This window comes from Ostrinia furnacalis, unplaced genomic scaffold (assembly GCF_004193835.3).
Source record: "Ostrinia furnacalis isolate ACB-3 unplaced genomic scaffold, ASM419383v2 OfSCF2039, whole genome shotgun sequence".
Classification (NCBI taxonomy): Eukaryota; Metazoa; Arthropoda; class Insecta; order Lepidoptera; family Crambidae; genus Ostrinia; species Ostrinia furnacalis.
Window position 1 is genome coordinate 511,404 of NW_021132278.1, and position 26,240 is coordinate 537,643.

The window sequence follows — 26,240 nt, forward strand, 5'->3', positions numbered from 1 at the left end:
TCTTAAATTTTGCATAGAAACTGCTCACTAAGACGGGATTTTGCAAAATTCAACCATAAGGAGGTCGACGGGGTCCACGCGTACGATGTCGCGGGCGGTCGCTAGTATAAATGATTTGCCTCACTGTAAACGAAGCGCTTACATGGAAACTATTCTCTCGTCGTTATTAATCTAATATAATCCTAAACTATCCTTGTAATCACGGAAGTATATTACATAATCATACATAAGCATATAAATCGCATATAATACGTCACGCTAATACAGACTGAACGCTACGCAGTCCAGATGAGGGTTTTGTTCGAGAATGACTACGCATTTCACAAATTGGCGTCTAGACGATTTGGCGAGATTAGTCTGAGGGATGTGAGTGGGCGGTGAAGCGCTCCCAGCGATGAGCGGAGCGTAAGCGTAACGTAAGCGGATACAATAAGCCAACAACACCCATAGAAGCGTAAGCGTAAGCAGGGCGTACGCGGATAATATTAGCGTTTCGACAACTAGTTTATAATGCGAATAGCTAGGGACTGGCATTCGTTGCCTGCTGTTGTATTACCTGAACACTATAGTCCGGGCGTTTTCAGGGCGAGAGTGAATAGGCACTTAGGCACAGGGCAGATATGTACCATCTTAGACTGCATCTCACTTAACACCAGGTGCGATTGCGGTCAAATACCTGCCTTGTCTAGCATAAAAAAAATATTATAAATAATAAAATTCTGAAGTCAGCAACGCAAAAATTGCGCAGCGTGAATAAAATAGGACTATTCCCACCTCTCGTTTCTACCACTGCAACTCCTGTGTAGCCAGGATTTGCAGCTTGACCGCCCATAAAACCCTAACCAGTGAAGGTCAAGTTGCTCGCTCGATCCTCGCTGGAGAGTACGTAAAAAAATTACATTAAATGTATGACAGATTGTACAGCGCCCCTAGCGGCTACTTTGAAGAAATAGAATCTTCATAGGTTTTTTTGATAAACTGGCATTATGAACCTGGTAGGGTAAAAAGATTATGAGACGTGTAAAGGCTCCTTAAGAGTAAAATATTTACGATTTGTAAGTACTATATTATCCAAACAAATAAAGAAATTTTGACTTTGACGTACTCGCTAGCGAGCACACCTAACGTAAACTCATGGTAAGCGATAACTAGCATACGACTAGGAATATACAATTTACTCGATTTTACTGCTGTAAATTCAGAAACTGAGCTAAAATTTGGCACTGAACCTAAGCTCATTTCACGTTTTATTTGAGTCCTACGAAACACAAAACAAGCGTAGAATCCTGATTTTATCCGCTAGAGCCTTAGCCTCGTTCCACAAAACGTACCCTTAGCTGTTACTTTTATTTCCAACTACATGCTGAAGACAATTAGGTGCCTGGCGATTTGTGGAAATACAAACTATTCCAAACGATACTGGAAACTTTACTCAACGCGATGGTTTTCGTCTGACTGGCTCAAAATTAAATGTCTTTCAGAGAAGACACTGAGAATGATTTAATTTGGTATGGTCAGTGAACTGTTAAACCTTCTACGAAAAGACGTTTAATTTATTTTTAACTTTTTTAAAAGATTTTGTGCATAAAAAGACTAATCGTCTAGTTAGAACCTTGTACTAAGATAAAGTGCTTGTGTTAGGAGTGAGCTCACCACGACAGGCAAGGGGCGATGGTACGAGTAGGTCCTAAGTATTGAATTGTATACTAAAACTAGCGGCCTCCCGCGACTTCGTACGCGTGGATCCCGTTTTACCGCCTTAGGGGTGGAGTTTCGAAAAATCCTTTCTTAGCGGATGCTTACGTCATAACATCTACCTGCATGCCAAATTTCAGCCCGATCCGTCGAGTGGTTTGGGCTGTGCGTTGATAGATAGATCACTATGTCAGTCAGTCAGTCACCTTTGAGTTTTAATTAATAGAAGATGCAGTGAAATAGAAAGTCTCAACGGGATTTTATTGCCATTAACCCACTTCGCCTTATTAGCCCACCTTTTCACAAAAGATTCATACACATTTTCTGTGCATATTATTTTTCATACGTATCTTTACATTTAATGTTCATGCCCCAATATATCGGTAACTGTAACAAAATAATAGACTTGGTATTGAAACCTTTGAATTTGAAATATTGAATTCAATACAATATCGATGACGTGGCAACACTAAACGACTTACCTCAAAATGTACGATTCAGTAGCAGACATTGATTCCACCCAACCTTGCGCGATCATAAAAACACCCGAAACAAAGCTGTATCCGTGGCAATAAAAAATAACTTATACAAAATATGCGCATTTATTACAGATTGAAAAATCGACCTGTCACTAGAGGGATTATTGGATGTTACACGGTTTGGGTCCGACAGACGTGCCGTCGATCATTTGCAATAAAACTTGTTACCTGTAGGCCTAGAATGCACGCCGCGATAGGCTTTTATCACGCCATTTTATCGATTTTACGTGATAAGCCCATACTTTTGTCGACTAAAATAATCGATAATTATTTTTTCATGGTGCGCATCCTAGCCCGGCTGAGAGGTATGAAATTCTGTTGCTTATTGGAAAGTTTGATTGCTTGCATTTCTACGTGTAAAACCGAATAGGCAACTAATAAATGCGAGAGGAAGTTTTATTTTTTTATTTGTAATATACTTTTTCGCATCTTTATTTTTAAACCTTTATTTAGCCAGGATCTACAGCTTGACCGCCAAAAAAATCCCAACCAGTGAAGGTCAAGTTTGTCTCGGGGGAAAATTAAATTATCAATGGACTCGCAATGAAATTAATCCGAAGAACATAGAAGCGGTTTTCAAAGAGATTAACTATGACTTTCCTTCACCTCCCCCCGCAAAATCCGTCATTCATATTTCCCAAATTAATTTCATTGCGGTCCCAATAAATCAACATCACCTCCGAATAACTTCAATAAAACCAAAGCTGTCTCGCAAATAAACAAGAGTTCTCGTCATCTCAACTATGCCAGGATAAGACCCGAATTAATAGTTGGGCTGCGGGTAATAAATCAGTAAAGTTGGGACGCGCGCGGTGATGCGGGTCCTATCAAACTTCGGCGGAGTTGAGCTCAACTCGGTCGGCGATCGTGTATTGTTTTCGAAGGTTTGTAGCCGGTGAAGGTCTTGACATTTGGGTATGAATTCGGCAAATCGAAATGTTTTTGATTGACAAATAGCTGAAAAAAAGTCAATGGATGGGATGCGCGCCGTGATAAAATCATATCGATGATTTTAGATGACTAATGTATGGGCTTATCGCGTAAAATCTATAAAGTGGTGCGATAAAGCTTATCATCGCGCATCTTAGACCGACAAGGCTTAATTTGTGACACACGAAATACATAATTATTAAACTAATTAATACCCCTTGTAATATGAAATGACACTCAAGTGGGTACCTACATCTCTACATTCCACGCTCAAAATATAATTATTTGATTTTTTTTTGTTTGGAGACAATCTTAAAATAAAATCTGTTCTTGAGTCTGAACTTAATTTCGGAATACCAACCTGAATGTACAGGTTAGTTTCAGCCAAATGACGTCCACTGCTGGACAAAGGCCTCCTCCAAGGTTTTCCACAATGCACGGTCCTGCGCTGCCCGCATCCAGGCTCTTCCCGCGACCTTTACCAGATCGTCGGTACACCTAGTAGGAGACCTGCCTACACTACCACTTCCAGCCCGTGGTCAGTGGAATGTACAGGTGTGACATTGATATTGTCTTTTTTGAGAAAACTTTCATATACAATTTTTGATAGCTTGCTTTGGTGTTTATTTATTTTCTTTGAAAAAAATACAAATTGAATTATCAAGCTCAACGAAACTTTTTCAGTTTACTAAAATGTATTCAGCTGACAATCTTTAAGTGTATAAAATTGATGCGAAATTCCTCCCAAACTTCCCAAAGAGCAATTGTTTGAGGCTCATCAAAAATACTGCAAGCTTGCAAGCTTTTGGTGCGGAATCCAAAACAGAGTTTCGGTCATAAATCAAAAAAGTTTAAGTCCGGGATCAAGACGAGGCCGGTGGAGTTACGTTTTTTTATTGCCAGTGTGTGATTTGAATACTTTTGTGGGTCGATCAACTTTNAGAAAAGACAACTTGTGGTTTTAATGGCTTCCGAAATGCGATACAGGCATAGACAACACAATCATAGACAATGACAGTTCAGAAATGCAAATAGTGATGTCTTTACTTTACAATTACCCTGCAATTCTTAAACAATAAAAGACTTCAATTTTTATTTTGGTAGATTTATTCAGTCATGCAAAATCAAATAGTTTGGCATACAGCATTTGTATATAATTTTAAAACTTAGGCCTTAAAATATGAGGAATATGTATGCTGAGTTACTAACGAGTCATACATATTGTTAATTTTCTCTGTACTTATTTAAAAACTTAAAATAAAATCACACTTTACTCTGAAATTAAAGTAATTAATCATCTTTTACTGTTACCATAAAATAATCATTAAAATAAAATCAATCACATATTGTTACCTCACAAAAACGGCTCATAAATTTAGGGACAAATCGTAACGCATGAGACAGTTTTGGTAACTCAGGAGACAACAATTTAACAATCTATATATTTCTGAACATAACTATTATACTTTATAATAATATTATATGGCAAAATAATAACAAATCTTTTTTTTTTGGTAACGAAAAAAAAATATGCAAATAACAAGTAGGAAATGAGATCAAAATTAGTCTTATTTTTCAAAAATATTGATTGCAGTCTTAAACTCGTAGTAAATTCGGTGTCCTCTTTTTAAAATTGTAGGAGTTGGTAAGATAGTTATAATGTCTTCATAATTAACGTAGCTGATATCCGTTTCATCTAGCCGAAATCTTTTTGCATCCTTAGTCGCAACTCGGAGGAACACCACTTTAACTTCACCGTCTTCTTCAATATCAGACAAAGCTTTACAAACGTAAGAATAAACCTTCTTTTTATTTGCGCTTGTATAAACATTTACATGTAGAAAATCACCAACAGACACCTGCTTCGGGACATCCATAGTACTTGTTGACGGCTGTGGATCATCATAAATATCATTAACATGCATGGGCATGATGTTTTCTTTATTGTTTATTGAAGCTAGGTTTTCTTCATCGTGCACGACTTCGTCATCATCAGATGAGGATCCATAAACCGCTTTGTAGATACTTAGACGAGAGATGTTCTGTATTTCATAAAGTACAGCGTTGTCATATGATGGCAAATCTTCTGCAGGTGGTGTGTCAGCTCGACCTGCTGCAAAGATGCCCAGTGGTACATCGTCATCTGATGAAAAGTCACTGTCGGGGCCATTGCTGAGTACATTAAAGGTTTTTGGATCAAAGCAGTTACAAAATCCCCTTTTTCCTGAATCGCAGAAACAACTGAGAATCCTGTGGTGCAATTTACCTCTTGTTTCCGTAAAAATTTGATGGACTTGCATTGTTCCAACTAAACGTGGAATGATCTTTGGTAAAATTGCTTCATGCTGTTGAATTTTTTGAGCATTAATCAAGTACATCATAATTTTGCTGGTATCTTTCATAGTCTCGTAAAATTGTGTTGCATCTGGTATATCCCGTCCCATTGCAACAAGACTATCTGCTGTGCGTTTTAGATACCCACCAATTCCATCTGCAGGGCCTTTTCCATGCCCTGCCTCAAAAAATGACCAGGTGGTTGCGGAAAATCCATAGTCGAAGTATCGCGTGCAAAGGAAGTAAAAATTTTGCTTCTGGCGATACTGAGTCGATGGGCCGTCCGAGAAAAAATGTACAGTATCAACAGAAGTATGTTATCTTTTGATCCAATCCAAAATAGGTTCTAAGTGTGCCCAGATGGCAGCAGGTTGGTTACAGTTTGAAGACGAAACTGTGCAAAATGAGTTTGCTTTATATTTTGTGTCTGCGTCCCATGTGTAAACCATTACAGTATGAAGGGACACTTGGTTTCTTGAATTAAAATGATGCGCTTGAGTTTCCTTGAAATATTTAGACTCATAATTTTCACTAAAATCAGCGACGATCAGGCATTCATTTTCTTTAAGACCATTCAAGCACTGGTGAAAATTGTGAAATTGCGATTTTATGTTAAAACGTGTTTCTTAAAATGTGTCAATTCTTTCTCAAACTTTCTAACAAATTTTTCTGTCTCTTCCTGTTTTACTTCTCTAACATTCTTAATTGATTAGCATTGTTTTCCATCCTTTTCATATTCTACGTTCTTCCTGATCCATTCATTGTATTGTATAGTTCCATTAATATTTTGTTCATTATATTGAATTTTCATATTTTTGCATTCCTTACAATCACCATACATGCAATCTTTAGAAAGGTCGTTGCATACTGTATCTCGAATAATATTGCTTAAGTTTTCATCATTAATCAAAAAATGTGATGTAAATGTTTAAGAGCTTCAGCTTTATATGAGAAATTAGAGTGTTTTTTACACAAACACATTTCTCTTGCATCAACGGATGGTTTAACGACGTAAAATGGTCGATTTTTCGTAAAGTAATAGTAAGAACATGGAAGATCCGGATTTTCCGCCTTGAAAATGTTATATAGATTACGTTGTGTTTCAAGAAGATATCTTTTTTGAACTTTCTCTCCATGTTTGGTGACTGTTTCTTTCTTACCTGCTGTAGCTCTTGTAATATCATCCCGTAGAAAAAAGTTCTGTATTTTTTCTTTCAGCGAATCAGAGTTGGTAGTTTTTTGTTTTTTGGAGTTGTATTTTCTGTTGACTCCTAGAACATCTTTAAATAATTGTGTCTTACTTCTGGACTCTTCTATTTGCTCCGTATTCAAAATGTTTTTCAAAATTGTCTTTCCTTTACGATCTTTCGTCTCATGGTATCTATGTTTAATACTTGAAGCCAAAATTTTGTATTTATCATGCAGTATGTTCTCTTCAACGTTTTCATTTAAATTTACTCGTTGCGCTCTTTTCTTATACTTTTCAACAGTTCTCTTTAACTTCTCGATTTCTATTTTCATAACAACATTTTCCCTATAAAGTTTGCTTCTATCTTTTCTAACTTTCTTTCTTCCCCTAACATGTGGTGAATCCGGTGCAGGAGATAAAGGTGGCGTCTGCTGACCCTCAAATATATGAACACTAGAAGCTGGTGAACTCGGAGGTGTGACGTTCAAAACATTTTGTAAAGACTTCGGTTTTTTGCGGTATGCCCGTTGGCGTAGTTTCCAGATAATATTAGCGTTTCTCTTTTCTTTGGGCGTTAAATCTTTGACAAGTCTTTTAGATTTATGATAAAGTTCACGGTGCTTTCGTTTCGCCTCCTCATATTTTTCGGGATTTTTTTTTAATTTTTCACGGTACCTTTTCTGCTTTTCGGCCGCCGTTAATGCCATTATTAGTGAGTTTACAATCTGAAAGTAATTAATAAATTTATTATGACACTTTCTCTTTGAAAATCGTATAATGTCTAAAGAGTTACCTAAATTGTCTTTAGAGTTACCTTTTTGGTAACGCAGTATACAGGTAACTCAGCAGACATTTTTTACGTAATAGCTTGTAAATTAAAATTTCCTAATATTGCAAACGTTTTGAGTTGACCCATGGGAAATCAGCCTTAGAAACCTTGAAAATCTGATAAAGAAATATAAAAACATTTACCTGTTCATCGAAATAATCCGGTAACTCCGCCGACACTGAATAAACACACGCGCACTCCTCGATAGCTTGTCGCGGACTGGCCGCGCGGCGGATGGAATCAAAGGCTCGCCGCCGCGCGGCCAAGTACAAAGGTTGTACCGCCGTTCTTCATTAGAAATTTGTGACGTGTAGCATAATGTTTGTTTATTTTTTACGCGGTAACTCTGCATACACTACAAAATGGGCTGAATTCGGGACACAGTTTTAGGGACTTTTTTCTTTAAAATCATAACATATTTTTATATTTTACAAAGTACAAACTAAACCTTGTTTAATTTATAAGCAATTTATTAGCAGACTTGAATACTTTTAAAGGAAAATTTTTCTAACATTTGAAATTACATATAGCCACCTCGCTCTGGGGACAGCTGTAATTTGTATGGAAGGTAAGAAGTCGTATGCTGAGTTACCATAGTTTTAATGTTTATTTCTTAATATTATCTAGATTTCATATGTTAATTATTAAGGTTTCTGAACTGTTAATTGAATGGAACTTAAAAATAATTTTTAAATTATCTTAATTTAGTCGTTTTTGAATGCGATATCGACGGGACAAGCTTATGTCGGTTAAAAAGTTGATCGACCCACCTACTAATCAATGTATGATTAATGCTAATAATACTATTGATAGTCTTACAAAGTAAGGCTTCATCATCATTATTATTATTTATTTACTAAAAAAAAAAAGAGGTCAGTTTTAACTCCATGTACTGTTTTACAATTGGTTCGTATAAATTATTTATGTTATAACGTTATAATTCTCTTATGAAGAGATGCGACATCATGAAATACATTGAATCATTTCTTATCTTGCTAAATCTTTTAGACAAGCAAAGTATCTTATTATGCGTTAAAGCGATAATAACTATGCCTTTATAAATATATTAACACAATAATAATTACATTGTAATCAATGTAATAGAAAATTATTGACGCATCAAAAAATAAATCGGGCCGCTTGTAATAACAACCGGACTAGTGGACTTTGGTCAGTCAAAGAACGAATCAACCACATAAAATAAACTATGTATTATGTAGGTACCTACCAGTACTACCACTACTTGTAACCTTTAGTTTAGATTAAGGACATTTTTTAATAATACCAAAAAATAATGCGATTTTATTTTACGAATTGATAACGCTGCCACAAACTCATAATAATGAATGAGTCTTTCTTCCCTTTCTATGAAGTATAAATTGAGAATTAGTATTTTGTTATTTTTTCTTAGCATGATTATAAAAATTCAATCATCACAGTCATAATACTGAAGCTGACTGAATCAAGGTGTCTGAATAAAGACACGGAGTAGGAACTTGGTTTAATATTGTCTCAGAAAATGTTAGACGCTTTGGTTTCTGTACATGACATAAACCTATTTTTTGTTTCTTGAACTTTGTTTGATATTTAGTCATAATTCATATTTTATCGTCTGGNATTTTTGTCTGTCTGTCTGTCTGTATGTTCCTTATAGAAACAAAAACTGCTCAACGGATTTTAACGAAACTTGGTACAATTATTCTTCATACTCCTGGGCAGGTTATAGGATACTTAAGAATTCCCACGGGAATGGGAATTAGCGGGAAAATCCTTTTGTATGAAAAATCTAAACCGCTTAAGTTGGACGCTTGAAATTTGGCATGCAGGTACCTTAGTAAACTTAAAGCTTAGTTACAACAGGATATTGCAAAATTCCCACGGGAACGGGAGTTACCGGGAAAAAACATTTGTATGAAAAAATCTAAACCGCGTAATATAGACGCTTGAAATTTGGCATGCAGGTACCTTAGTAAACATAAAGCTTAGTTACAACAGGATATTGCAAAATTCCCACCGGAACGGGAGTTAGCGGGAAAAAAATTGTATGAAAAAATCTAAACCGCGTAAGATAGATGAAGGGGGTAAAACGGGATCCACGCGTACGAAGTCGCGGGCGGCCGCTAGTATCTAATACGTATACTTAGTACAATCTAAATATTTGGTATTATCCACAAATCTTTGTTGCAGTTGCAAAATCACACCTTACTTATTACAAAATGTAAAAGGTGCAGGTGCCACAATATTATTATGATGTGCCATCGTTCGACATGTTCCTATTGTATTGTTGCAGTGCATTTGGCAAAAGCTGTAAATTAATTCATAATTTGCTACGGATATTGAGTTAAATGTTTTTAAAACATCCATTATTCTTTTCAAAATATCTTATGCAGGTACCTAGACTTCGCACCAATAGAAAAGACGAGAGATGCATGCAAATTAGTGGTTGACTAATATAAAATTCTATTGTTGATTTCATCTTTCGTACCTACATAATATTTCATCATCATCATCATCATTTCAGCCACAGGACGTCCACTGCTGAACATAGGCCTCATAATATTTATATTTAATTTAAATTTAAAGCATGTAGGTAGAGTTAGAGTTATCTGACAGTTTAATATCAAGGATAATAAATGTAGAGCTCTTATTCTCTATTCGTACCGACTATACTTTCATAAGTATAGTTCCAAAATACTGGACTGTCCTGTCGATGACATTGACAGTGGGGCGCCACCGTCAATACCGGATCGCTGGTTCAGATTTTTGCCATGTTGGAAACCATATAGTTGAACGATGGTAGCGCCCCCCTGTCATTGAGTTTGGTGGGACAGTTCAGCGTGGGTCATCTATATGTACATTCCGTCACACAAGGTGACACAGAGAAGTCATTATCAAATGCTTTCTGAAAAACCTAGGTAACTACTAACTATACTAATTCAAATTCAAAATCATTCGTTTAAGGTCGCTCAGAGAAATGATGATGATGTCCAGGATTCGCTGTTATTACGTAAAATTATATTTTATTGCCACATTGACTCACCACTCGACAGTTATTATCACAAACATTGGACACATCTGCAAAATTGCATCAACAAGTGCATCTGTGGTCGTTTTCGTTATCGTAGAAATTAACACAAAGCGAATATTTGCTTGGTAGAGCCATGCTTACTCAAAGATTTGCTTGGTAGACCTAATAGTGGATTTAGGACATTCTCATTATATTATACAGGGTGTCCCAAAAACAATGGATAACCCTGTAACCATCAATAGGCCTCGCCATGGTCTCCCTAACGTCCAATTTTGACCCCAGTAAAAATATCACCGTTTTCAAGATTTTTGAGTTTTTGTGCATTTTTAGAAAATTGCCACCTGCGATTACTTTTTCTCATGCCATTTCTACAAATGAGGATACTTTTCAATCTAGTTTTTTTCCTTATCAAAAGGGATAGTTAGGCTATCAAAAGAAAAGATTAAAGTTCAACAAACTAGTTTAAAAGTATGAAAATTTTAAGAAATTGCAGAGAAGAAGGAAAAATTAATTCATTGTCTTGCACTTTTGATCAGCCGTCGTGTAAAAAAAATGTAGGAAGACCATCGTGCCCATTACCTTAAAAACTTCCTTGGTTAATTGAGATTCTAAAAAGGTATCACAAGCCTATGTATTCTGTATTATTTTTATCTTATGGCTACTTGAATAGCAACTAGTATGAAAACTGCAAAAATGAGTTTTTCTCGTAATAGTTAAACTAGGACTGCATAGTGGCATTAAATACAAATGGATAATTTTTAGCGTAGGAATTTTAATAAAGCAACATTTTATCATCATCATCATCATCATTTCAGCCATAGGACGTCCACTGCTGAACATAGGCCTGTACCCCAATGATTTTCATAATGACCGCTTGGTAGCGGCCTGCACCCAGCACCTTCCTGCTTACCTTTATGAGGTCGTCGGTCCACTTTGTAGGTGGACGTCCTACGATGCGCTTTCCGGTACGTAGCCTCCACTTTAACCCTGCTGCCTCAGTTCTGCAAACTACTGTGCCCTGCCCATTGCCACTTCAGCTTGCTGATCCGTCGAGCTATGTCAGCGACTTTAGTTCGTTTACGGATCTCCTAATTTCTGATACGGTTTCGTGAAGAAACCCGAGCATAGCCCCTTCCATAGCACGCTGTCCAAAAAATCCACGTTTCCGAGCCGTGTATTATCACGGGTATCTGTCTATAGGCACATTTATAAGGTTTAAAACAAAAATTAAGTAATCACAAAAACGCAGAACGGACGGCCAATGGGGCAACAGGGTTCAAGTGGAGGCTACGTACCGGAAAGCGCATCGTAGGACGTCCACCTACAAAGTGGACCGACGACCTCAAAAAGGTAAGCAGGAAGGTGCTGGGTGCAGGCCGCTACCAAGCGGTCATTATGAAAATCATTGGGGTACAGGCCTATGTTCAGCAGGGGACGTCCTATGGCTGAAATGATGATGATGATGATAAAATGTTGCTTTATTAAAATTCCTACGCTAAAAATTATCCATTTGTATTTAATGCCACTATGCAGTCCTAGTTTAACTATTACGAGAAAAACTCATTTTTGCAGTTTTCATACTAGTTGCTATTCAAGTAGCCATAAGATAAAAATAATACAGAATACATAGGCTTGTGATACCTTTTTAGAATCTCAATTAACCAAGGAAGTTTTTAAGGTAATGGGCACGATGGTCTTCCTACATTTTTTTACACGACGGCTGATCAAAAGTGCAAGACAATGAATTAATTTTTCCTTCTTCTCTGCAATTTCTTAAAATTTTCATACTTTTAAACTAGTTTGTTGAACTTTAATCATTTCTTTTGATAGCCAACTATCCCTTGTGATAAGGAAAAAAACTAAATTGAAAAGTATCCTCATTTGTAGAAATGGCATGAGAAAAAGTAATCGCAAGTGGCAATTTTCTAAAAATTAACAAAAACTCAAAAATCTTGAAAACGGTGATATTTTTACTGGGGTCAAAATTGGACGTTAGGGAGACCATGGCGAGGCCTATCGATGGTTACAGGGTTATCCATTGTTTTTGGGACACCCTGTACATGTGAATAGTCTACTACTAACCCGACTTAGCAGACAGACATTATCAATTTTACTAATTTTATTTTAACCTAGACTACTTGATATGCTACCTGTAAACTTGTTCTTAACATTTATATTACGTCTCTCCATATAAAGTCATCCCAGCGACTCTAGGAGAACTTATCGGTCCCTTATCAGTCGGAAGTGTCTAGTGATATGAATTTCAAAACGTTATGCTTTTTTAGGACTTACATTGCGAAGTATGACGACTCTGTCAGCTGCTTTGAGATGATGCAGCTGATGAGTGACGAGGATTCGCGTGGAGTGTCGGAGCAGGCCCATCACACACTTGGCTACCAGCTCTTTGCCCACGTGCGTGTCCACGGCAGATAGCGGGTCGTCCAATAAGTAAATGTCCGCCTAAAAAAACAAAACTGTCAAGTAACGAGGCCTAGGAATTGAATTCTATTAAACAAGTTGGAAGCAAAAGATACTACCGTAATTAGGTACATTAATTATTGTTTTTTACTAAGTGCATAATATGCACAACATAGAATAGATAAACTTAGAATATAGGTACCTAAATTATCAGATCATTGAGTAGTAGGTATTTACAGACGACCGCTCATCACATACGAATTCATACGACTTACAATTGAAGTAAAATCGTATTTACTACAACAACATAAGGTGTCCCTGCTTAATGTAACTTTTGTTACCAGTTTTAATGAGGACGTAGCATATTGTAATGAGAGTAACAATGAGTAATTCAGGTCATCCCGCTATACGCGATAAGAAAAAATAAACATTAATGTGTTCTTCACTGCAGACAGCCCTTTGTACGCAGATGGTCAAATAGGTTTAATTCCTTTCAATATAAAGAACATTATGAATGTTGTCATAGGTTCGTTTTTATCACTTATAAAATAAACTACAACAGCTCAGTATAATTACAAATAATATATAGCTACAGGAATCGGCCCCATTGTTATGTAAAGTTATACAGACTCTACATTGCATCTCATTTATTAAAGATGCCAGTGTTTAAATTGATTCAGCGTGCCGTCGCGTCGTAGCTGTACAATAGTTTCATAAATTAGTTACAGAATTTCAATTACCTCTCTGTAGCATGCTCTTGCGAGGCCAACTCGAGCCCTCTGGCCACCACTAAGACTGGCGCCTCTCTCGCCAACCAGCGTCGCGTCTCCATTTGGAAGTTGCTCAAAGTCTCTCAAAAGGGCACACGCGGTCACCACCTAATGCCAAAAATAAGTTTTAAAGTCGTTTCGTAAACAAAATCATTCCCGAACGTCATCTGGCGCTTCATCTCCCGGCAGTATTTTTTTTTTGTTGAATAACAACTTAAGAAGTTAAATACTTATGTAGGTATTCTGTATTTATACCAAAGGTTGAATGATAATATATGGCCATACGGCATATCGCCTTTTGCACCCTGTATTATGTGCAATAAAGTTTTTTAAAAAATAGGTAGGAGTAAAAGTTAATAAGTGCTCTTTAATTTTATTTTTTAATTTTAGCGTTATGTCGGGGGTTACCATTTCCAAGAAGGTAGCCAAGAAACAAAAGGCATTCGTTCATATTTCATGTATACAAAGACTGCTCCAAGAATGGGTGAGTACATTACATTACCTAAGCGCTTTGTCCACTACAGAAGCAAGTATTTATCATACATTACACGGATCGAGACAATTGATTTTCAAGTGTCATACATATTTATACCTATAAATACACACATCCCAACTAATATTATAAATGCGAAAGTAACTCTGTCTGTCTGTCTGTCTGTCTGTCTGTCTGTCTGTCTGTTACGCTTTCCCGCTTAAACCTCGCAACCGATTTTGATGAAATTTGGCATAGAGATAGTTTGAGTCCCGGGAAAGAACATAGGATAGTTTTTATCCCGGTTTTTGAAACAGGGACGCGCGCGATAAAGTTTTTCTGTGACAGACAAAATTCCACGCGGGCGAAGCCGCGGGCGGAAAGCTAGTGTTATTATATAACTTTTCGAATACCTAATACCTGTGGTAATACTTAGGAACATGAGTTTGTTAACATTAAAAGTAGATGCCTACCTTCTTGTATCGCACGGGATCATAAGGCAGGCCGAAGAGAATGTTCTGGCGGACTGTAGCTACGAAGAGCCACGGCTCCTGGCTGGCGTAGGATATGCGGGAGCCACCGAGAGATAATGACCCTTCTGATGGTGGTAGTTCGCCCAGGAGTAGTTGCAGCAGCGACGACTTTAAAATAAAAAATATATAAGTATCAAGCAAAATAAAAATAGTTAACCATTATCAGGTCGTAGACCGCACCATCTTGATGTGTGGCAGTATGGGGTCAACATCTTACCATAAAATGCTAAGTTGCGAGTACCTAAATAACTAACAAGAACAACCATGAAATCAAAAACAATAAATGGTCACAAATAATTTGCATTAAATTAGCTCTACATTGTTTATTGATGGTTGTCGTTATGGTGGTTAAATTGGCGAACATTATCGGCTAACGTTTTAGTAAAATTACTTACAAATTAATTTATACCCATTCGCGAAACGAAATAAAGTATTGAAAGTATTTGGCTTTAAACACAGTTTCAAAATAATCTTGTTAAAAAATATTCTCCTACCTTCCCTGAGCCAACGAGACCAACAATTCCGATGAATTCCCCAGGTGGTACTGTCAGCGAGATGTTTCTCAAAGTATAGACGATGGGTTCGGGCTGCCAGCTCGCACTAACTCCAGACAGCACCAAGGCGGTTGGCTTCATCCTCTCCTTTTGATTAGCTTTATCCAATTTACTGTCTGTACCATTCAAGAGACTCAATCTGGTCTTCTCCGCTTCCTTCTCTTTGCCATCGTTTATTTCTTCTAATGATAGGAACTCCTGCAAGGAAATAACTGATTCAATTCCTTGTAAATCATTAACTCGTGTGGTACGAGGAAACAATTATTATGAAGATATCGCATACAACGTCATTACATGACAAATATTATCAAACATGCATTTTACTGAGCTGTTGGATTGGAAAGTGTTTTTAAGATTTTAATTAATTAGCCTACTCGTAAATATAGCGCAAACATTTTAACATAATAATATTGCGAGTTATGAATGCTATGATTCATTAAGTTTGAAAAACAAAATGTAAATAACTCAATAAAATCGCAACAAGTGTGTTATTATAAAACCACAATAACAAAACAAACGGCTAATGAAAAGTCTGTTTACTATTTTATTACAGTAAACAACTTGAACTTATAAAACAAACAGCCTAATAATAGGAACTAAAAAGTTGTTACCTCCAGTCGTCTGATGGACACTTTAGTTTCAGCGAGGAACGAAAGAGCCATGGGGAAGAAAATATTGCAAGCTAATTGCAACAGATTGAAATACTGGATCAAAGAAAACGCAATTCCCGATCTGATTTCTCCACCCATCACCACAAAGGTTACTATGGTCGCGAACAAGATGAATCTCTCCGTGAACACCATGAGAGCCGTAGAGAACCCTTTGATCATTGACGTGCGACGTATGAACTTAATTTCGAGCCTGTAAGAATAAAAACTAGTCTCAGAATCCAGAAAATAACATCATCTTAACTAATTTAAAAAAAAAAATATCTACATGGTGCGTGACGTATGGCGCATAGGGAGACAGAGAGTAGGTAGACACCCTTTTACTTGTAAAATAAATCGAAGGGTTTACCAGTGGGAACCAGGTGGTTGAATGGTAATTTATCAATTATTTTTATCAGTATGTTCGAAATAGGTAGGGGATGTAAAGTCGCTCGCATATTTCAAATAGATAACATTATTGAATTGTGGCATAATAATTCACGGAGCAAATCTGTTCTATGACTTCATTTATATTATAACCTGACGTCACAGAAAAACCTAATAAGGTATTAATTATTATTTTCTCATTAGTGCCCAATAATATTTACGTGGGTATTCACAACTAGCTGGTAAAATAATTCATTAATGGCAGACTAAAATATAAATATTGCCAATCAAGCAATTAAGATAAGTACTTTCCATTACTTTTAAAACCAATAATTAAAATGAAGCCTTACTTCCTCAAAGTGTCGACCAGTTTCTCGAAAGGTTTCTCCCAGGCGTACATCTTAATGACCTGCACTCCGTTAATTAATTCTGTCATCACTCTGACCCTCTCATCTGTACGTTTTGCTATCTTCCCTCGCAGAACTCCTTGACGATTGCTGAGGTAAGCTAAAACATCACCAAAAATTCATGACTACAAATGAATTGCCAATTTATCAATGAAACAGAAGTTCCGTTTAAGTTATCGAAACTGTTTAATAAACCCTTAGTCATTATGATTTTATAAATTAGACATGATATCGATGGCTCTATTTATCAATTTTATCACGAATTAAATTAGATATTGGTAATTTGTTAATGGGCACCATTACAGAGCATTACTTTAATATCTGCAATAAAAATCCGCGCCAATTTGGCAATCATATTAGGTAGGTACCTACGAATAAGATTTGATTAACACCCAAGACTCGATTAATTTATAATTTAGTATTAAAGAAGTTCAATATAAGAAAGTATTCATTTCAAAATTAACTTTCGACGATTACAATAAATACCTTGAATCAACACGGTCTGCAAAAATATGACCAACAGAGCAGCGAAGGTGGCGTAGGAGACGTGCTGCCAGACCAGATAAGACACCACGGGCACCACGATGGGCATCACCCATAGGTAGTTCAGAAACTGGCACACCAGGTCAAACCTGTTTACGTCATTCGACATCAAGTTTATAACTTGGCCCGGCTCTGTTTTACTCATTCCAACGCGATCGAGCTTCAGTATCTACAAAATCAATAAATCATTATGTAGGGTGGTTGGTTTTGATTCCCATAGTTTAAGTTATTTTGAGACTGATAAATTTTGAAGAAAGGCAAGTCAGCCCTATAGTAATAGTAGAGTTTAAGCGTTATTTATCAGTGCTATATCTTTTTATTGTCCAAAGGATCCTGTATACACTCGGCAAACCAGCTTACCCTGTGTGTGTACCTAATAATTATGTTTTATACTATACCAACTTTCCTACTGTCTTACCAACTCATGAATGTCATGGTGAGAAATGAAATTAAAACTGCTACGGCGCTACTAACGGCGCCAATCGCGATTGTCTTAAACCTATTCTAAATAAATGAATGTCTGTGTGTGTTTCATATAAGACTCATTATGACTTGCATTAAGATTTTAGATTTACTTTGTTACATACATTTTTAAAATGTGTGTTTGTACGAGTATACCCCGTCGCTATTATTAAAAAAATAAAAAATACTTCAACTTTCTTGCAACGTAGACCGTATTAAATTACTTATTACCCTAAAACTTCTTTATATTTTAATTTACTAATGGCGAATAGACTTATTTTGTTAATTGATTAATAGACCTTTGCTTTGGTTGTCCTATTTTTTGGAGTGTGTGTGGTTTTCACTCTGTTTAATAGACTCAGAATCGATACATACACGTATTTTAATTAGAGGAAGTGGTTATTAATAACTCACGGAACCCCATCGACCCCATATAAAGAATGGTAAAGGTAACTACCAAATACCATTAACCACATTACAAACGATACAATTCCAATTCTATAAACAATCAAGGTTAATCAATCGTGAGTAATTCATTGATTTATAGTACTTATGAGCTTTTTTAATTAAGTAAAAGTTAACCTACAGTTTATTTATTTAATGAAAGAAACATACACTTCTATTCATAATAATGTAAACTACTTATTTATTCTGTTCTATTGCACATGAGAAGTCCAGTGATGTCATTATTATACGATAACTAACCGACCTCTTACTAGCCTTCACTTTTACCTACTAATAGGTATAGTATGTAAACAACACTTACAGCTTTTATAGGTCAATTGTCATAATAAACTATCGCTCATTCATCATCTTTCACTCATTAACGGCTAGCAGAGATATCGCAGTACGGTCAACTTTGAGTGAGCCGAAGGGCGGCGCGCGCGCGTTTCACGAATCGATGATTTATAGAGGCAGATAAGCAGATATAAATTAGTATAATTGTAAATTATATTAATTATTTTTCCTAATTATCTCCCTTACTACCTAACTTAATATTTAAATATAGTAAATACAGGGTTGTCCAAACCTCCAAACGGGTTATTTTTAAAGGTCCACGACTCTATTATTCTTATTTCCCACCGGGTGCATGAAATTTTAAATTTTTCATCAAAAAAGCTTTTTTATTTTTGATGTCATGTCCTACCCGTTGGCAATTAAATCATACTTTAATTGCCAATGGGTCCATGACACTAACATAATAGAGTCGTGGACCTTTGGGAATAACCCGTCCAAACCAGACGGATATATTTTTTTTAGAAAGTTGGATTAGGCTATCGGGTCCTGCCTGTATAAATTAAATAAATCATTGCACGTACCTTTCTATACATGATTGAGCAACATGCTATTCGAACCTTCATTCCAATGCATGCCTGAGCCAATGTCATGTGGTTCATCATTATGGCGGTAACTATACTCAGTAAATTCATAGAAAAATTCAAAATATGTGCTTGTTTATAAGTTTCCGCATTCTTTTCCCCGGCGAAATATGCTATGAATAAAGCTAACGTGTATGGTATCAAAGGCCTGAAACAAAGTTTTACTTCCTTTAGTTCAGTTTCAATTTTAGCTAGAAGACACTACCAGATAACGGTACTAGCCGCATTAAGGAAAATAGGCATATTAAATACCTACTACATACTACTAAACTTAAATGATGATCGCATCTCCTTAATTTTTCGTTATTTAAACAAATTATAGATCATCTACGTAGCAAGTGCAATTCATATAAAAACTACACAATTTTCTCATTAATTTACAACTGTGCTAAAACTTTTTTACGTTGAAACACGGTTAGGGTAGTTACATAGACCGCAAAATGACTAGGCAGACTTGGAGTGCCGCGGCCGCGCCCCGTCTCTGCACGATCGTAGAGCGGTTTCATATTCAATTTGCTAGACTCCAATCGATCACAAATTCAAAAAGATAGCTAAATCATTCAAACTCAGAGCAGATATTATTTCAAAGATCGAAATAATATGTCTTATCATATCACTCACCATAACACGATAAAAAGTAAACCAACGCCAAGTCCGCAGAGCATGTACTCTACCCAGAAGGACCTAACGATGGCCCGTGAGAGGGACGGTTTGCCGCCATTCCGCCGGGCGTTGTCGAGCTCATACTCCCAGGCCTCCTCGAGTCTGTCGCCGAGGGCGCCGGAGTGGTCGCCCTCACGAGCCTGCCAGAGATCCTCAAGGGTGATTGCTTGTTTGTAGCCTCTTTTGAACAAGCTGAAACTCCATCTGAAACAAAGAACATGAGCAGTTGGCATCTTGTTGTCAAATACACGTTATATATTACACACCTATTTGTACAGACGACAGCATATAAAGAAGCTATGTCAGCGACTTTAGTTCATAGAGAAAAGTAATACTTAGTTCCTTTACGGATCCATTTCTTATTCGATGCATCCATAGCACGCTGTGCATAATAAATTAAGCTCAAGCTTATTTAATTTTATGAGGCTTATAGTGAGAAGCCACGTTTTGGAGCTAATAAACACTTCGGCAAGTTGTAATAAAAGCGAGTTAGCAACCAAAATGTTATAGTTTGATGTGCAGTGGACTTTTTGATAGTTTCCGTGTTAATCAACTAGCCTACGTTGAAATGCCTACCAATTTATGTATTGTTCAAATCACCACTGGTAACAGCTGCAACGATGCTTTAATAGGTAGGCCTAAAGTTACCGAAAACGTACTTATATCGGCAAACCCCTTTTTTAGTAAATCGCTGAAAAGTTTTAAACTTTGGAATTTCCGCTTTTTAGGGGAATTGGACCCCTTGATCCATAAATGCCCAGCGCCCCCTGCAGGTAAATTGACGGCCGTAATTATCGGGTTATTACCTAATGGTTAATTTTAGTTTGACCATGTTGTACCTATACCTATGTACCTAAATCTTTTTTTCGAATTTTGTTTCTTTCTTACGGCATAACTAGCAGCGCAGCACCGGCAAATTCGTCAGAACATTAATTATTTTCCTTGGCAGCGATATTTATTTAGGTATGTAGTTTCATAACAATGCATAACTTCATAACACCTTATACAATTATACATATAATTTAATATTATGAATTAATATTAATAACATCTTTTCGGTTGTTATTTTATTATTGTTCATAGTATTGTCGTCTCCACGCTAGTATATCATTTTTGTCTGAAGAGTGTCGGTGTAAAAATACAGTCGTAGGTATGCTTTATTCATAGAAATAAAATATGTGATAGACCTAAAGGATATTCGAATGAGCTCGCAAATATTTATATTGTCACCGTGACTTGCAGAATTCAAGTTACCGTAAGTGTTCCCTTGCTGAATATGCGTCACGCGAAATTTTTAAATCGAAACTTTATTGATGTAAGTAACTGGTCAATGATAGGTACAAACCATATAAAATCTGAAAGTGTAAAAAGCCTTTACAAAAAGGGGGCCTTGTCTTCTAGGCGAAATATGCGCGTGTTATGTCTGTTCTGTTCCGACCGATTGTGGTAATGTGAGTAAACCAATCAGGTACCTAGGTGTATTAAGTATATTGATCCTCGAGAAAACTGGCCATCATTGCCTTTTATTATAGTGCGGGCCGTAACATAAGTTTGTGATTAAATTAAGTAGGCTTAGATTGGAACAGGAATTAAAATGTGAAAAATTTTCTATTTTTAGACCAAGATTTGGCATTTGAATTGTTTTCAAATAGGTCCTACCTACCTTACTGTGGGATTTTTATTATTTTTTATGCAGCTAGTACCTAGGACCTAAATACCTACTTAACTATGAATATTATAAGTTTAATGCAATCACTACGTTAATATGGTATTACTAACAATAATAGAAACATTAATCTCACAAAGATAATAACAATAATGTTGACCTTTTGCACAGATAATATAATACTATAATACCTACATATAGTCACTATTTTATGCAATTACATATTTAGTCCTCATGTGATGGCGACAAAGCCCCAAGCAAACTTGGCGGCGCGCGCTGTGGCAGACGAGGCGAAGAAGATTGGCAAGACTTGGAGCGAGATCAAACACATAGCTCAAGACCGAACGCGATGGAGGACTGTTGTGGACGCCCTCTGCCCCATCTAGGGGACATAGGACCATAAGTCAAGTCAAGTAAGTCATGTGATCAGTGCCGTATTATCCATAAGGCACTTTAGGCCAGTGCCTAGGGGCCCACTATGGCCAGGGGCCCACTATGACCAGGGGCCCAGCACTCCCGATAAAAAAATGAAAAAAAAAAAAATGTTAAAGATTATTTTTATGCAACAAAACTCAAACCACCTCAAAACTTCGCCTTATTTTGGTTTACACATTCAATCGTCATATTTCGATCAGTGGCGGCGTAGCATAGGTTGGCACCCGGGGCGGCACCCCCCCCCCCCCCAATTATAGCCTAAGGCACCCCAGAATGGCACCCCCCTGTCATGACATCACGACCGTCCTTGCCATGCAGATGCGCCAGTGAGTACTAATCTTGCGAGCGACTTGTCACCCCCTGATGCTTGGCACCCGGGGCGGACCGCCCCCACCGCCCCCCCCTTACGCCGCTACTGATTTCGATATTGTGGAACCTAATTAATTTTCGTGACGTTGGCATTACTGCTTTGGTTTACATGACAGGTCGACGGTTGACGCCCTTCAGAGGCTAAAAAGCCTCACTGACTGCGCTTCTAGTCCCAAACTAAGCAAAGCTTGTACTATGGGTACTAGACAACGGATATAAACATTACTTAAATACATTTTTTTTGTAAATACATACTTATTTATTATGTACATAGAAAACACCCAGTCCAATACAAACAAATATGTTCATGCATACAAATGTTTGTACTGTGCGGGAATCGAACCCGCTACCTCCGGAATAGTAAGTCCGTTTCGAACCACTACACTTTCGAACAAACGGCCGACAATACAAACCTAGCATTTAAAGTCTCGCATAATATTGTATTTAATGCACGTTGAACTTTCTTATCTCACTCTCTCTCATTTTAATTAAATTGTTATTTAATTTGAAATCTACCTAATCAATTTAATTTCAAAAACCACTTACAATAGTTTTAAAAATCTAGATTTATTATAGATTCAGTAAAATAATAATATTTTATGTAATAATATCAAATAAATGTAATTTTAAATATAGTTCCATATTTTACTGAATTTTACTAAATCAATATCAACTAAACACACTCTAATCAAGTGTACAGTGGTGTAGTAGAAACTAATCGAGTATAGTTTGGAAATGATTTTTTTTACTAAGCTCCTCCAAACTATACACGATCAGTACGCAAAATTCGTGTATAGTTTGGAGTCACAGATTTACAAACAGGCACTACAAAATATACACGAGCAGTTTCCTATGGGCGCCGGGAGTCCCACACACCACCCTGTCCCCCGGCAATGGTGACGGTGCGCAAATCATATCCTCCGCGACAAAAAAAAGGGGGGCCCAAAAGGAGCTGTGCCTAGGGGCCCCGAGATGGTTAATCCGGCCCTGCATGTGATGGCGACTGTGTGTACGCGTACTTAGTCCCAAAAAGCACATCGGACTATTTATAATAATTACTTATATTTATGTTGTAAATAGCATCTATTACCACAAGATAAGATTCGATCTACAGTATTAACCTTAATGTGCTGTAGTCTTATGCCCGTTTTCACCATCAATCCCTAATTTTTAAGTGACCCCTATGGTAACACATAATATGAATTTTGTTGTCATAGGGCTCACTTAAAAATTAGGAGCATTAGATTAATAAAGCCTAGTAGATAGTGCACGAAAGGTGAGACAACTTTTAGTGAGCCGGAACGGCTCACTCGCAAACGTCACATGAACTGTTAAAGTGAAAAATTGGTAAACACGTCCGACGAATTTTAATTAATTATGACGGTCTGTGCTTTGAAAGGGTGTCTAATAAATACATCAGAAAAACGAAAGAAAGTGACCAGTGTTACATTTCATATTTACTACTAAGCAATATTACTAAAAAAATAAAGAATTCTGTGCGCTGCCCTGTCAAGGTTTAAAAATATACAAATTAAGCAACAGTATAAACTAATAGTCATCATTATAGTTTGCAATTTTTTTTGTCATAAAACCGATTTTGAAATTCGCAACCTTGGGTGATTTTGAGCCACCTACGAGTACTACGATTCGACGCGTATTTTGCTTGAATTTGGCTTTCAAAAATTAAATACGGGAATGATACCAGTAACAAGAAAATTTATTTCCCAATTGTTTTTTATGAAAAATTCCTTTTTTATGAAATCGAGACTTAAGTCAATTTATCTTATTGTAATTACGTAGGTACTTTGATTTCAATAAATGAGTAAGTAAATGATGCGTTTTGTTTTTGTTAATTATTATAAAATAATTAAAAACGCATTAAAAAATTCCCTACTTTCGGGGAAATCGCCTTCATTGTCCACACTCCCCAAGAAAATTGACACTAATGACATAAGATTTTTGCCTCACTCTTGAAGCGTTTGTATGAAGACTATCCATCTAAGGCTGTAGTCTATAAAATACCACTTGTATTGCTATTCAATCGAGAATAAATTTTGCCATTAGTGATCGACGGTAAAAGTTTATTTGTAAGTAGGTAGTACTCATCAACTTAAAAGCACGTACAACCAAGGTTATCTTAAATAAACACAATCACATTCGCAATATGCGATAAGTTCATAACCACACTACATAAGTATAAGCTAAGTCCCTAGTTAAATAGTAAAAATTGTTTAGAGATACATAAGATAATGAAATTCTAAAGATAGGTAAATACTTACGTTAAAAATATCTTGGATGCAATGTTAGCCTTATCATGTGGATTTTTTTCCTTCAATATGATTTTTGAATCCATTGCAGGCAATAACTTTCACTCATTGACGACTAAAATTAAGTTCGGCTTTTAAACTTTCCGTAAAACAAGTGCGTTTTCACAAGTCAGTCACTTTAATTTACCAATAAAAATTCACTCTTGATTTTGACAAGATCGATGAGTTCCACCAATTAGTTTCAATTTTAACATTTCATCTGAACAGATTTATCTGTGTTGAGCGCCGGATTGCATAATAAATTAGGTACTTTTGTATTTGAGTTCTTCGATGTTTTTTTCTCTTTTAAAAAATGTATACTATCTAGTAGCTTTTAGTATTATTTCACAGGTGTGTATTATAAGAACATATAACTATGGTCACTGGTATAATTTAAGTATTCTATGAATGTTTTAAGGATATTATCTGTATCACAGTAAAGTAGAACACAGACGGAGCAAACGCGAGCGTCGAGCAGTGAATTCCGATCGGTGCCGACTGGTGCCGACGACAGACTGAACTGGCAAATAACTGTTATAGCTCGCCGGCCTATGGCTCGGTACACTGTGTTGTAGTCGTTGTAGATAAAACTATATAAAACGATACTTTACTGTGTGCGTTGTGTAGCGTATGTGTGGCTCTCTTCTTACCTAGCTCGTTCCCTTTTCAGCAAATGCTGACTCATTCATGGAGACACAACACTACTATCCGTTCGCGATAAGTTTGCCGCTGGCGATATGACGTCACTCGAAGAAAAGCGTCTTTAACTTTAACAAACTATATTTAAAATATTTTTTATTTATTATTATTGATAAAAATTGTGTATTTGCGTAAAATAAGACACATTAATTGCATTTAATCACTAATTGCGTTTAATCGCGGTTGGGGGAGGGGACGCGCATTCCACGGACCGGCAAACTTAGCGCGAGGGTAGATCCGCCGATTTTATTCCGCGGGATTTATTTTACGTTTTTTGAAAAACTTAACAGGGATGCGTGCAAACTAGCTTAAACTGAAAGGTTAAGCAATAAGCTTTTTAGATCAGTGTGAGGCCCTTAGATTCAATCGTGATTTTAGAAGTAACAAGCGTCCAAATATTTTTTCACAAAATGGTAATGACGTTTTCCTAATGGTAATGATTTTATTAAAATGGTAATGATCTTATGTTAATGGTGATGACGAAATATATTTTATAGTAATACATTAAATTAAAATTACTTGAAAACTAAAATTTAAATATAATTGTTTAGCTAAACACCAATTTTATCTATGTTATTTTCCTAGCTAAGCACGTACCTATTAAAGAATGGGTTGGAAATAAAAATAAATGTATTCAATATTTTAATGAATTTATTGAATTTGGAACAATACGGACATTAGTTAAATTTTTTTTACGTTCCTAATATTATTCAGAATCAGAAAAAATATATATTTACACCAATGAGGATTTTGATTGAAAAATATGCCTAGGTACTCTTACTTAGACTTACACAATAGTCAACATACAAGAAATGAATAAAAAAACGTCTTTTCGTAAACTAATAAAAAACCTTCTCATTTAAAAACAAAGCTTAAAGAACAATGGGACAAAACGTCCCCAGAACTGTAGCACTTTAATACCTACCTTGTATGATAGACCATGCTAATACCCGACCGATCTCTCTAGCTACAATCACGGCAAAGGT

General features: G+C 36.4%; 2 protein-coding genes across 2 annotated transcripts; both read right to left on the reverse strand.

Annotated features, from left to right (window-relative positions):
- Window positions 1–6,380: 6,380 nt before the first annotated feature.
- On the reverse strand, window positions 6,381–8,280 carry LOC114354327 (uncharacterized). Its single transcript, XM_028306648.1, has 2 exons — window positions 7,660–8,280; window positions 6,381–7,412 (listed from the first exon to the last, which is right to left on the reverse strand). Exon 2 carries the CDS (start codon window positions 7,392–7,394, stop codon window positions 6,405–6,407), a length of 990 nt encoding a protein of 329 aa, XP_028162449.1. The 5' UTR covers window positions 7,395–7,412; window positions 7,660–8,280; the 3' UTR covers window positions 6,381–6,404.
- Window positions 8,281–12,815: 4,535 nt separating this feature from the next.
- LOC114354308 (multidrug resistance-associated protein 4) lies at window positions 12,816–24,998 on the reverse strand. The gene is made up of 10 exons (XM_028306620.1): window positions 24,529–24,998; window positions 19,738–19,983; window positions 19,057–19,264; window positions 17,219–17,444; window positions 16,676–16,832; window positions 15,903–16,152; window positions 15,232–15,489; window positions 14,678–14,845; window positions 13,703–13,840; window positions 12,816–13,004 (listed from the first exon to the last, which is right to left on the reverse strand). Exons 1-10 carry the CDS (start codon window positions 24,600–24,602, stop codon window positions 12,816–12,818), a joined length of 1,914 nt encoding a protein of 637 aa, XP_028162421.1. The 5' UTR covers window positions 24,603–24,998.
- Between the last annotated feature and the right edge of the window lie 1,242 nt (window positions 24,999–26,240).